This window comes from Poecilia latipinna, unplaced genomic scaffold (assembly GCF_001443285.1).
Source record: "Poecilia latipinna isolate Pla-1442-1.1 unplaced genomic scaffold, P_latipinna-1.0 Scaffold417, whole genome shotgun sequence".
Classification (NCBI taxonomy): domain Eukaryota; kingdom Metazoa; phylum Chordata; class Actinopteri; order Cyprinodontiformes; family Poeciliidae; genus Poecilia; species Poecilia latipinna.
The window spans coordinates 31,669-44,029 of NW_015113033.1; the positions used below are offsets into that span (position 1 = coordinate 31,669).

At 37.0% G+C, this 12,361-nt stretch overlaps 1 protein-coding gene across 1 annotated transcript in view; it reads right to left on the minus strand.

Moving 5' to 3' along the window:
- Nucleotides 1-12,361, minus strand: part of LOC106950679 (interferon-induced very large GTPase 1-like) — a 38,823-nt gene that overhangs the window by 5,446 nt on the left and 21,016 nt on the right. Inside the window, exon 12 of the mRNA XM_015037690.1 lies at nucleotides 2,604-3,127. Within this exon, the coding sequence (XP_014893176.1) occupies nucleotides 2,604-3,127 (524 nt within the window). The remainder of the gene's footprint in view (nucleotides 1-2,603; nucleotides 3,128-12,361) is intronic.

A 12,361-nucleotide genomic window follows, 5' to 3' on the forward strand; every position in this document is an offset into this window, starting at 1 on the left:
CTCTATCTTTCGAAAATAAAAAAAAAATATATATATATATATATATATATATATATATATATATATATATATATATATATATATATATATATATTTATATATATATCTCCAGGCCTCCATTGGTTAATAAATTTGATTTCCATTGATGATTTTTGTGTGATTTTGTTGTCAGCACATTCAACTTTGTACACAACAAAGTATTCAATGAGAATATTTCATTCATTCAGATCTAGGATGTGTTATTTGAGTGTTCCCTTTATTTTTTTGAGCAGTGTATATATAAACAAAAAACTAAATTGTTGCTCATTGAAAAATAACATCTTGTTCATTTATTTCACATGTGTGGTGTTTTATGATATTTATTGACTGGCTCAATATGATTGTCATTGCTCTTCAAAAACATATGGATTAAGATTTTAATTTTACAATATATTTATCCCATTTTAAAATATAATAGAAAAAGGTCATGATAAACTGATTCCACTTAAGTAAAAAGGCAAGAGGCATACATACTGTCACCCATATCAATTGCCATCTTTGACATCCCAAAGCTTATATCCCAAGTACCATCTTTGACTGAAAAATAATGAGAATAAGAAACAAGAAGACTGAACATTAAACTAAAGTAAAATATACAGATGTTTTTCAAAGTCATTTCAATTATACTGACCTTAAAGTATATCTCAATCATATGCTAACCCAGAGGTTCCCAAACTGTGGGGGGCGCTGCGCCATTGCAGGGGGGGCACGGGAAGTGGTATGGATGAATGGAGAAAAAAAACAAAACAAGGATGAACGCTGTTCGCACTGTGTCCACTGGAGGGGGAGGGGGGTGTTTGAGTGGATGGAAGAGTATAACAGAGAGTCTCTGAAGACTCTAAGAATCTAGCCCCCCCACCCCTTCGACACACATCGAAGGAAGTCTGTGCCCCGCACCCCACCTCCCACTCACATACATACATCGCTCAACGAGAGAGCCAGAGTCTAACTCTCCCTACTTGTAATCCATAGGGAGGGCACAGAAAATGTTTGGAAACCACTGGGCTAACCCATTTATTTTGAAGAGCCTTAAACATCAGTGTTTCTGCTCACGGCTAGAAATCAAATAAAAATTTTTAGGAATGAGATAAGTTTTATGAACAGCTGCAGTTTTCTCACAAACTACACATTTCATTTAGACTTTGAATCGCGTCATTTTTACTGAAATTCTTCCATTGTTGAGGAATTTCCCCATCACCCTGGAATTTCTTTTTATAGTAATCTTCCAGTTCCATTTGAAAACGCCAGATAAACCATTTCCAGTAGTCCAGCTTAGAGTTGTCAGCTGTAATGCTCCATGAAGCAAATGGTTCTCCTGCAATTGGATACTGTTTAAAAGGAACTGCCTGCTTTGAGTCACGTTTTGGGTGAAAACTTCCATCACTTGCAACTAATGTGGTGCAGAAATCAATGACCAGATCAACTGTTCCTCTTTTATGCCAACCTTTAATTCCATTAGGTCGATGAAAGGGAACGCTGTGCTTCTCAGGACTGTGGTCCTTCAAAGTGTTGGTGCAAACAGCGTCACAGAATGGACATCTTTCCCAGCAGCAGTTACACAGCTGATCAATCAGGATCTGATCAGGTTTCTGTCTGCAGTCATTCACCTTTTCCAGGGAGAGTTCGCTCATCTCTGTTGTGATGCTTTCCAGGCCTTTCTCTATCTCTTCTTTAAGGAAGTCAAAATTGTTTATGTCACTGAAGTTTTGACAACTAACAGTATCAAGTATCAACTTTGGTTTTAGTTTTCTAGAAAATTCCTCCACCCACATTTCTATGTTTCCTTTTTTCTTTTTGACTTCATCTGTTGCCTCAAACAAAGCCTGACTGATGACTCTGCTGATTTCTTCTACATTTTTCTTCAGGATATTCTGGGCTTTAACTTTCTGTGTCGTGAACATGTATTTCTTTACTTCTTCTTCAATGAAAGCTTCTACTTGATTTCTTGGATTTTGTATGTAGGAGATGAATCTGTTAAAGTCTTCTTTCTCTGCCAGAGATGCCAACACATTTTTCTCTAAATTCAGTCTGTTCCCATTGAATGCTGGGAAACTGCACTTCATCTCTCCAGCAATATCAACTCCAGTCTTGTTACAGACGGCTTCAACAGCAGAGACTTTGAGTTTTTCACACATAATTTCTCCAAACACCACAGCAGATGAACTTCCTTTGCAGAAGCTTCTGAAAATGTTGTAATATTCATTTTTCTTGATGTCCAAATAAGCAAGAGAATCATTTTTCTCTCTGTAGATCTTGTGGGAGTTTATAATCCAACCTTCAGCCCTATCAAACACATGCAGTGAAAGATCAACTGTAAACTCCTTCCTGAATGTAAATTTCTTCCTTGATTCAAAGTCTTTCACTCTTTGTTTGACAGTTTTGGCAAGTTCCTGCAAGTAGGTTGACCTGTAACCTCTTGTTGCAACAGGTTTGCTCTTAATGGCCTCAAGACATTCTTGTTCAACCTTATTTATGAATGATCTTATATGTTCCTGTTCTTTATGTGAAAAATCACCTATTTGTATTGTTGAATGTAAAACTCTCATATTCCTCTTTGCAGTTACGTAATGAGAATAAACTCCAGTATTTGATAGATTTTTGTATCTCTCACTTCTTTTTGACTCATCAATGAGTCCACGTTCAACACCAAGTTCTTGAAGGACAACTAGCTGATCTTTCTCCAAGTTTATGTTCTCGATGGGTTTTGTATCAGAGGTTAATTCCTTAACCCAGTGACTCCAAACATCGTTGAACTGTGCTTCTAGTTTCTCTTCATCATCAATGCATTTTAAGTGGTGAGCGAGCTCTTTGCTCTTCTGGAGTAGATTGTTTTCAAACTCTGTCTTTTTGTTGTCAAGCTTTTTTCTAGCATTGTTCTGCTCAATAACTTCATCCAGTTTTCTTTTCACTCCTCTCACAAGTTCTTCATGAAACTCTTTGATTTTGTTCTCAAATTGGCCCCGCCACTGAACCAACAACTCTTTGTCTTTGTCATCTTCAAAGTAATCTGACATACTTTTTGTTACTTCTTCATATGTTTCACTCATTTCTTTATTAAGGTAACTGAGCTCAACTTTGTCCAGTTGGCCTTTTTCAATTCTAGGATAAAGTTGGTTTTCAATGTTCAGCATCTCACTCCTCAGGGCCCAAGTCCAGTTCCTGTACTGGACCTCCAGTTTTCTGTAAACTGCAATTTCTTGGGTGTTTTTGAAACTAAAAACAAAGTGTTCATTCATCAAGGCGTCCCACAGGTCTTGGATTTTGTTGTTGAAATGTGACAGAGTGATCCCAGTAGACTGTTTGGCTTTAGACAAGATGATGGACTTCAGTTCTTGGACACTTTCACTGTAACCTGGATTTGGAGGAGCCATTGGTGGACTTCCCTCCCACAGCTGAGCAAAATATTTCACATCTTTTTGCACATCAAATGTGATGACATCACTGAAGCACTCAACATCACACACTTCCTCTTGGGCAGCAAGTTGAGCCATCTTGTCCAGTTTCTCCTGCAGGCGTCTCTTTCCGTCCATGTTTTTCTCTGCTGCTGTAATATCTGTGACGTTCTGATGGACAAACACACAACTTGGAGAAAGCTTGACTTTCTTCATCCTCATGAAAGCCTGCACAACAATCTGTAGGACATCTTGCATCTCAGCTGGATTCTCACCAAAGATGTTGATCAATGTCATGTTTCCCAGACCAACAACAAATGTTGCAAGTTCATTGTCATGATGAAGGGTAGCATTACCTGCTAACTCAAGAGCTCGCAGTCCTTCAGTGTCTACAACTAGAATGTAGTCAAACTGGTAGTTGTCCTTGATTTCCTCTGACAGTTTAACCAGTTGCATGTAGGCACCCTTGGTGCATCTCCCAGCACTGACTGCAAACTGCAGGCCAAACATGGCGTTCAGCATCGTTGACTTTCCACTACTTTGTACACCCAGAACTGACAGCACAAAGACTCTCTGGTCACCAAGTTTCTTTATGACGTTCTGTAAGAGACTAGAGATCCATTTTAAAGGCACATGGCCTGCATCCCCATCCATCAGCTCCATTGGGTGTCCTGATATCATCAGATCTGCAGCAAGCTCAGGGTATTTAGTCCAATCAGGCTTTTGGCCCTGTGATAGTTTATTCAGTGTTTTATGAGCTTCATAGATCTGTCCCATCTCTCTGAAGATGTGTTCCAGACCAAATGTTGCTGATTGAAGCTTTTTTGACAACTGTTCAAGCTCAGTTTGTTTTTGTTTTAATTGAGCAGATTTATCATGATTCCTCTTTAGATCTAAGACCTCTGACCAGGTTGCATTATAATTTTGAAGAACTAAAGAGACACTGTTTGTGGAGAGAGCATCAATTAAGACCTGAGTCCATGTCAGGAAATATTTTTTTTCCTCTGACGTCAAACAGGCAAGAATGAACTTAGTGAACGAATCTGCCAGTGACCTGGTGCAAGCAGATTGTTTCTGTCGTAGCTCCATAAGTTGCTCATCCTTTTGAGCTCTTTCCTTCTCTATTTGTCCTTTCAGATGGTAAGTTTCTTTTTTGATTTTACACCAATCATGCCACAGCTGGCCTTGACAAGGGAGAAATTTATCTTTGATTTCAGAAACATCCATTTCTTTAAAACTTTCTACTATTTCCATGAAAGCATTTTTGCCTTTCTTGCAGACTTCCTCATCTTCGTCCACTGTGATTTTAGAAACTTTGGCCATAGATTCAAGTTGGAAAGATTTGTCTGATCCAGACAAAAGTTTTTGAATAATTTCTTTTAATTGATCCGAAATATCTGCATAGTTTTTACCATTCAGACCCATTTGGTATTTTCCATGTTTTATTACTCTGGCACCACAGCTATCATCAGCAATGAGGCAAATAAGGGATTTTCTAGACTTCATAAGCTCAAGTACAACTTTCCAGTTTTCATCCTTATTGTTCAGAGTTGGTACAAGAACAACAATGACTGAAGACATTTCAGTCAGGATTTCACGCTGTTTTCCATTTTCTAGAGAATCCCCATGAAGATTACAGAAGGCAATGCAGTCAGTAAAGAAATCATTGTCTTTTCCAGCAGGGCAGTACCAGGCAATCTCTGCCACCCCATCCATCAAATGACGAGATTTGGTGCTGCCTCGACAGTTTCTGTGGAAGAATGTGTTGTGGCGGTCGTTGATCAAGGCATTCATCAGCTGAGATTTGGACAAAGACATGGAGCCCAGTCGAAAAAATGAAACCATGGGAGTCTGAGCTTTGTAGATTGGCATGCTCTTCATGGTGACAGTTTTTACATTTCCTTTCATTTCAGTTTTCTTCCATGTTTTAATTATTTGTCTAAATGTCCACAGAGGACACTCAATTTTATCTGTATTGATGTCAGGAACAAGCAGTGGTAAGGCATACTGACACTCTGCCAGCTTTGTGATCATTTTCTGTTTAAGGAAGCTGTCTGAGCAGTGAAATACTGCCATTTGAACATCCATTGGGTGAATATGAGATGGATCTGTTTCATCAATGTTTGCACTATTCTTCATTAGTTGGTACATGTCATTTTCTTCAGTGTCACAGTTATCAGAGCCGGGAACAGATTGTAAATTTCTCACATCAGGGCTAGATTGTTGTACCAGGATATATCTAGCTTTATAATCTAACATCATCAACCTCTGTAGAAAAACACGAGCTAGATCTTTCTCTGATGTGGTATCACACTGTTTCACAGGAAGACCTATTTTAAGAAGGTCTGTAAGCAACAACTTCTCACATTTATCCTGAAGATCAAGTCGTCTGAGCAGTGTTTCGATTTCTTTTAAATATCTTGTCCTCTTTTGTTCAAAAGTGTTGTCTGTCTGCTGTTGATAAATAAAATAATGAATTCAATAATCAATCACACAATTAATTAATTAATTAAAGCTACTAACCTTATATTCCTTTTCAATGAGATTCACATCATAGGTGCCTGCAGAACCACAATGACATTTAGATTCATCAAAAAGATTAATATTCCTTTGCAATATTCACATTAATAGTTGCTTGGTTGAAAAGTGAGACACTTAATTGGTAGCATGGTTGCCTTTCAGCGAGAATGTTCTGGGTTTGAAACCCAACCTGTGCTCTTTCTGCATGGAGTTTGCATGTTCTCCCCTTGCATGCATGAGTTCTCTCCATGTAAGCAGCCTCCCAACCACAATTTAAAAATTTGCTTGTTTAGTTAACTGGTCTTTCTGTTACCCTTAGGTATGAATATCTTCTAATCTATTTCAGAGTGAGAGGTAGTAAACATAAGTAAGACATTTGACATGGCAAGTTTAGTCAGTACGATTGTATTTGAGGTTCTGGTACGTGTTTTCATCTTGCAATTCTTGAGATTCTAGGTTGTAGTGACATATGCCTTTTTTCTGTTTCTTTTAGTAGTTCCAACATCTAATTTCGATGTTGAAATTTCACCTATATTTAGACAAAGAAATACTGATTGGTCTAGGGCTTAATCTAAAAAACGTAGGTGAGATATTTGAGAAAGGAAGTCATTAATGTTATAGGAATTAAACTAAAACCATGACTGTTACACATGGTCCTGAAGATCAAAGACCATGGCCATGATCTTCAGCACATCTGTATTAACCAGACAAACTGCTTATCTGGTTAATACCGAGCCCTAACGGGACAATGAAGGAAAAATAACTAAATTAATGTTCTCATGCACACCACATGCTGTCTTTTGAGCACCAGATACTATCATGTGAGAATGAGGTATTTTTTTGTGCACATCAGATAAGTCATAGAATCTCTCAGATTATTTCAGACAAACCATGTTTACACCATATCAGGGTGGAGGGGTTTGAGTGTCAAAATGATCCTAAGAGTTTTGCAGTTAGGGGCTTTGTGCCCCTAGTAGGGACACTCATTGCAGAGAGGCCATAGGAGGGAGATCAGACAAAGTGCACCCCAAAGACCCCTTATGATGAGTGCAATCAATGGAAACAGTGTTTCCTCACCCAGACATGGGAAGTGGTACATCACCAACACTATTTATTGTGAGGGTGTTGTGCAGAATACTTTGAAGATCTCCTCAATCCCACCAGCACATCTTCCACTGAGGACGCAGAGCCTGGGGACATTGGGCTGAGATCTGTAATCTCATTGGCATTATGGCCATAATGACATAATGCATTTTGGCCATATTATGCCTCAAATTATTAACTGCATCTGATGCATCCTCTCCTTCTTTAAGGTGATAGATAACATGGTTGTTTACTGTTATGCAAACTCCTGGTCCTGGTTTTTGATAATATTTAGTTTGCATTTGTATGGGTGTATAAGTGTGAATTCGTGTGTGGCCTTGTATTTTATATGGTGTAAGGTCCCTTTTTCCAACAAATACTACAATGTGAAGACAGATTATTCTTTACAGGGCCCAAAGCCTGGGCCCCATAAGAAGAGGAACTTCTTTTGGATTGTGGGTTAGGTTTAGGACTACAGTATGAAGTGAGTGTAGGTTAGGTTTAGGTCAGGGTTGGGATATAGAAAAAAATGTGAAATTAATGGAAGTCAGTGCAAAGTGTCTGTGAAGACAGAAAAAATACTTTGTGTGTGTGTTTGTGCACCCGCGTGTATGTGCACGCACACAAGCAATGGTGTAGAAGTAAGCACCTTTGCGTCGAGTGGGTGTATGTGGTGGTGTCCCAATACCGGTATCGGGGTGCAACAGTCTGTTCAGTTTTGATAAGCATGTTGTACTGATTTCTTCAGATTGGTACTGTGAAAGCATGGTTCCTCTAGTTGTACCTCATTTCTCTCCCTCAGAAAACACTGACAAGCATAATCTCCAGATTTCAGGTGATATGCTAACTTTGGTAATATTTGATCAATGCTTTCTCTTGTGGCTGTGGATTTCTGACATATAAATTCTGGGTTTAAACTTTTTTTTAGGGAAAAGTATCAAGCGTATGACAATAATTTGCATAGTCTTACCTGTTTGTAATGTATCATCAGGATTGGCTTCTTTTCCTCCAGTCATCCGTCTATCTTCAGAGACCATGTCATTTATTTTTTTCAAAAGAGCTATTATCTCCTTTTCATCCATCATACTTCTTGTACATGTATGGTATCTTTTTTCAGAAAAACTGCTCTTTGCTTTCAGGTTCTGAAGTTCATTTTCACTATTTTCATCTGAGTCATCATGAGTCACAACTGTCATCACATAAGAGCCGTGCTCCTTTCCCAGTGTTTCTTCTAACCACTGCAGTCCAGATGTATACTGGTTTTCATGCTGGTCATTTGTTATCAGCAAGATAAAGGCATGATGTTCTGGAATTACTGGAATCGTGTCAATACTTGGAAATCCGAGCAAATTAATTACAGATATCTGACGACCCAATAAGTCATACAATCTGGATGAAAACTCTTTCTCATGTGTCTCCTGGTCATGGTCCAGTAAGATATTTTTTGGTCCAATCTCAATAGAATTTTTTTCCCCAATTAACACCAGTGTGAGTTCAGGAGTAACTAAAAAACAGAACATAAGTACAGTTTAATGACAAACTTCTTTTCAGAGCCCTTAAAAATTGCAGTTTACAAAAATACACAACTACAGTATTTATGAATTCACAGGAGTCGGTGTCAAAAAATCTTACCTGCACTGCTGGCGGCTGATGTAGACATGTTTTCAATTTTTCCTTTTATGTTTTTGTCTCTCTTCTCTGAGGGTTGAGCTTCATTACTATTCATGACTGTGAAAACACATATAGTGAATCATTATGCTTTTTCCTTTCTCCTCATCTTACTTTCTTTGTCTTGGGCATGTCCTCACAAATACCCTAATTAAACAAATAAAATGAAACTAGGGATTTAATATAGGCCTACAAGGACACCAGACACAGATGCGCACCTAGAAAAGAAAAAAAAAAACACTTAATTATCTCTCACACACATATGATATATATACAGCTCCAGAAAAAAGTAAGAGACCACTGCACTGTACCCCATTGAAAACCACCTCTGGAAAGTAATCATGGATAGTCACAAACCATCAGCTGAACAGCTTAAATTTTTGCTCCAGAAGTGGCATAATGTCACCCAAAAGCAGTGTGAAAGACTGGTGGAGAGCATGCCAAGACGCATGAAAGCTGTGATTAAAAAATCATGGTTCTTCCACCAAGTAATGATTCCTGAACTCTTACTGAGTTAAAGCATTAGTATTATTGTTTCTAGATGAGTATGAACTTGTTTTCTTTGCATTATTTGAGGTCTGAAAGCGCTGCATCTTTTTCCGTTATTTTGACCATTTCTCATTTTCTGCAAATACAAAATCTTTGCTTGTAATTTCAGAGACATGTTGTCAGTAGTTCATAGAATAAAAGAACAATGTTCATTTTACTGAAATATACCTAGATAACAAGTAAAATCAGAGAAACTGATCATTTTGCAGTGGTCTTTTAATTTTTTTCCAGATTTTATATTATATATGTTATATGCTGTCTTTTTATCTACAGTTCTTAATGTATTGTAGTTGGTTATTTCATTGTTTACCTTCAAACTTTCCAAGGCTGGCTCTGAAATGGATACCTCCAACACCTGACTGTCCAAAGCAAGCAGAGCACACAGATAAGAGAGTGGTCATGTAATTAATATCATAACATAAAAATAAAAAGATATCTCGACTATTATTTGATGTCAACATTTTTCCTATGTCTGTTTCACTTACGTTCTTTAACTTAAAACAGGAATCAATTTTCAACTTTGTTTTTATCTCACTTGCTGCATCTTATTGATACTGTTTGGCAAAAAGCCAGAGGTAAGAATAATAGTAAACTGAGTCTAGCTGACAGGACTTCTAAATTGTACTTACTTGTACTAAAAGATCCACAAAAACATTCAGGCTTTATATGAGTCTTTAAGGTGAATATGTGGTGCTCTTCTCTTCCTTCTAAGTATGCCTTCTCAATGCAGGGAAACCAGTTTCTGATGTAACTGCATTGGCATGTTACCTGTCTGAACCATCCTGTCCATCTAGCTAGTTCAACTTATAGACTGTTAGATATAAAAACAAATCGAGAAGGGCAGAAGCCAATCATCAGCCAGTCTCACTTAAAGCTCTTGTCAAATATTAAGGAACAACAGGAGTGGAGGGGGTGAGTAGTCAGGCAGCCTCAGGTGAAACGGAGTGAGTCCAGAGAAAATCTCTAAAATTCTTTACAATTTCTAAACAATTTCACAGTGTCAAACCAAAGAAATAAAACAGTTACCCCCCAAAATATTCCATATATGTTATATATTTAAGCATAAAAAACTAGAAGTGCCATTATTTTCAAATGTTCAGAGTCCTTAAGAATTTGTCACATGTATCATTTTATATGTTTTTCTTTTTGTTGGAGTTAAACAATTCTCATTTTTATCTAATTTCACCTTCAGTCACAGGAATATGCAAGTTTTCATTTACATCACTGTGAAAAAAACAACAGTTTATATTCTTTTATATTTAAAATTGTATGTAATAATTAAATGTGCAACAAATTGTACATCTTAAATATCTTTCAATAGCACTTTAAAATAAACCACGTTCTCCATCTCTGGTTTATTCAGTAAGCATTGAGGAAGTGTGCCACGTCATACGCTTCTTGTATGTGCCAAAGACTGTACAGGCTCATTTTTAACACGCACAGTGTAGTTTTCAAAATGGTATTAAATTCATGTGGTTGTTTGTAGTTTTATAAAATAACTTTTCTTTTATCAGAATAAGGATTGTGAAACAGAAAAGGGATAAAGAACAATAAACTTTATTCACTCCCACACCATATTTCAACTATATTTTTTAACCAAAAAAACCAACTACGCAGTTGTAGAAATATAGTATAAAGACCAAATTTATGTTTCTGTGAAAGATCACCAATGTTTCACTTACCTTATTTCCTTTTTCTGCCTTGGAAAACCTTCTGCATGACCATAGTACGTGTATCTTTTCTGTTCAGTCTAAAATGCCCTAAGCAGATTCTTCTTTATAACATTTCTTGCCACAACAAACTCCTCCTACTGTCTTCCTTAGGGTGAAAAACTATGCATGTAGATTACCTTCATTCAATCTACGTGCATAGTAGATCGAATGAAGAGAAAGAGAAAGAAAGATAGAAACCAACAGATTCAAAATAAATCAAAAGGTACACTGTTTGCAGAAAAAGAAATGTTCTTACATGTTTCTTGCAAACAGGATGAATCATTTGTAATGAAAACATTACAAATGGGCCTTTCAGTGTGAAAGGAGATTGTTTACCTTTGAAATCAAGCATTTTTAGGGAAGTCATTACCATTATGTGTCCAGTAGCCTGGACACATAATTCTTAATAAAACATGGGCAACTAAATTCTGCCTTATCAAGTATGACAGACTTATTACAGATGGGGTCATTTGCATTTGGACAGGTCCGGACAAGTTCCAGGTGTGACAATTAAATTTGAGGTTGTACAAAGTAATTTCCTTTGTTTAATGAACTAGCAGTACTTCTGGTGGGCACCAAAAGTAAGACCCATAATCGTTTCCCCAATGATCCTCCCAGGAATAAGGTGGATAGTGTCTGCCACCATGACAGGTGACGAAAACAATCAAAGAGCATTGGACATGCGCTCTGTGTGGTCTTACTTTCTTGTATTTTATTTATTCACTGATTAAATAAATATATATTTATTATTATTATTATTATTCATGTACTTATAAAATATAATACTTAAATTCAAACCATCATGGCTATAGGTTTTTGTTGCCTCTCTAAGTTAATTATTCCTACCTGATGTCATCACTTGTCTCTTTTATCACTGACCTCATGTCTGTCTCCTTCATCCCTCGTCTTTGGTGTTCTCCACTAAGTCATGCGGTCAAAAAAGCATTATATGTTAGTTATAAAAAAAACACCGATCTTAATACAGTTTTTAAAAATAATGTTTAAAAAATATTGCTTGGGATTAAGTAGCTGTTGGCTCATTACCTAATATTAGACCAACCTGTTGCCTTCCCCTGTCTGTCCTGATTCATCTTCTCTTCTTTCTCTCCACCCTCACAGCTGAATGACATTAATTTTGTTAAGTAGGTTTAAAAAATACAGCAGTCAAACCACATAAAAATGAAACTTTAATTTAAATGATATTCTTCTTGGTTAACAGTTACTGACTGTTATCCAAGAAGTCATACAGTCAGATCAGATATATCTATCCAGATAATCTTTAATTAAAATATCAATAATAATAAATGTACATATGTGTAAATAAAATGCAGCCTAGAGGGAAATAAAAAGGATGTTGAGAAAAGTCGAGCTCATCCCACTTCCCCATGCTGGAGATTT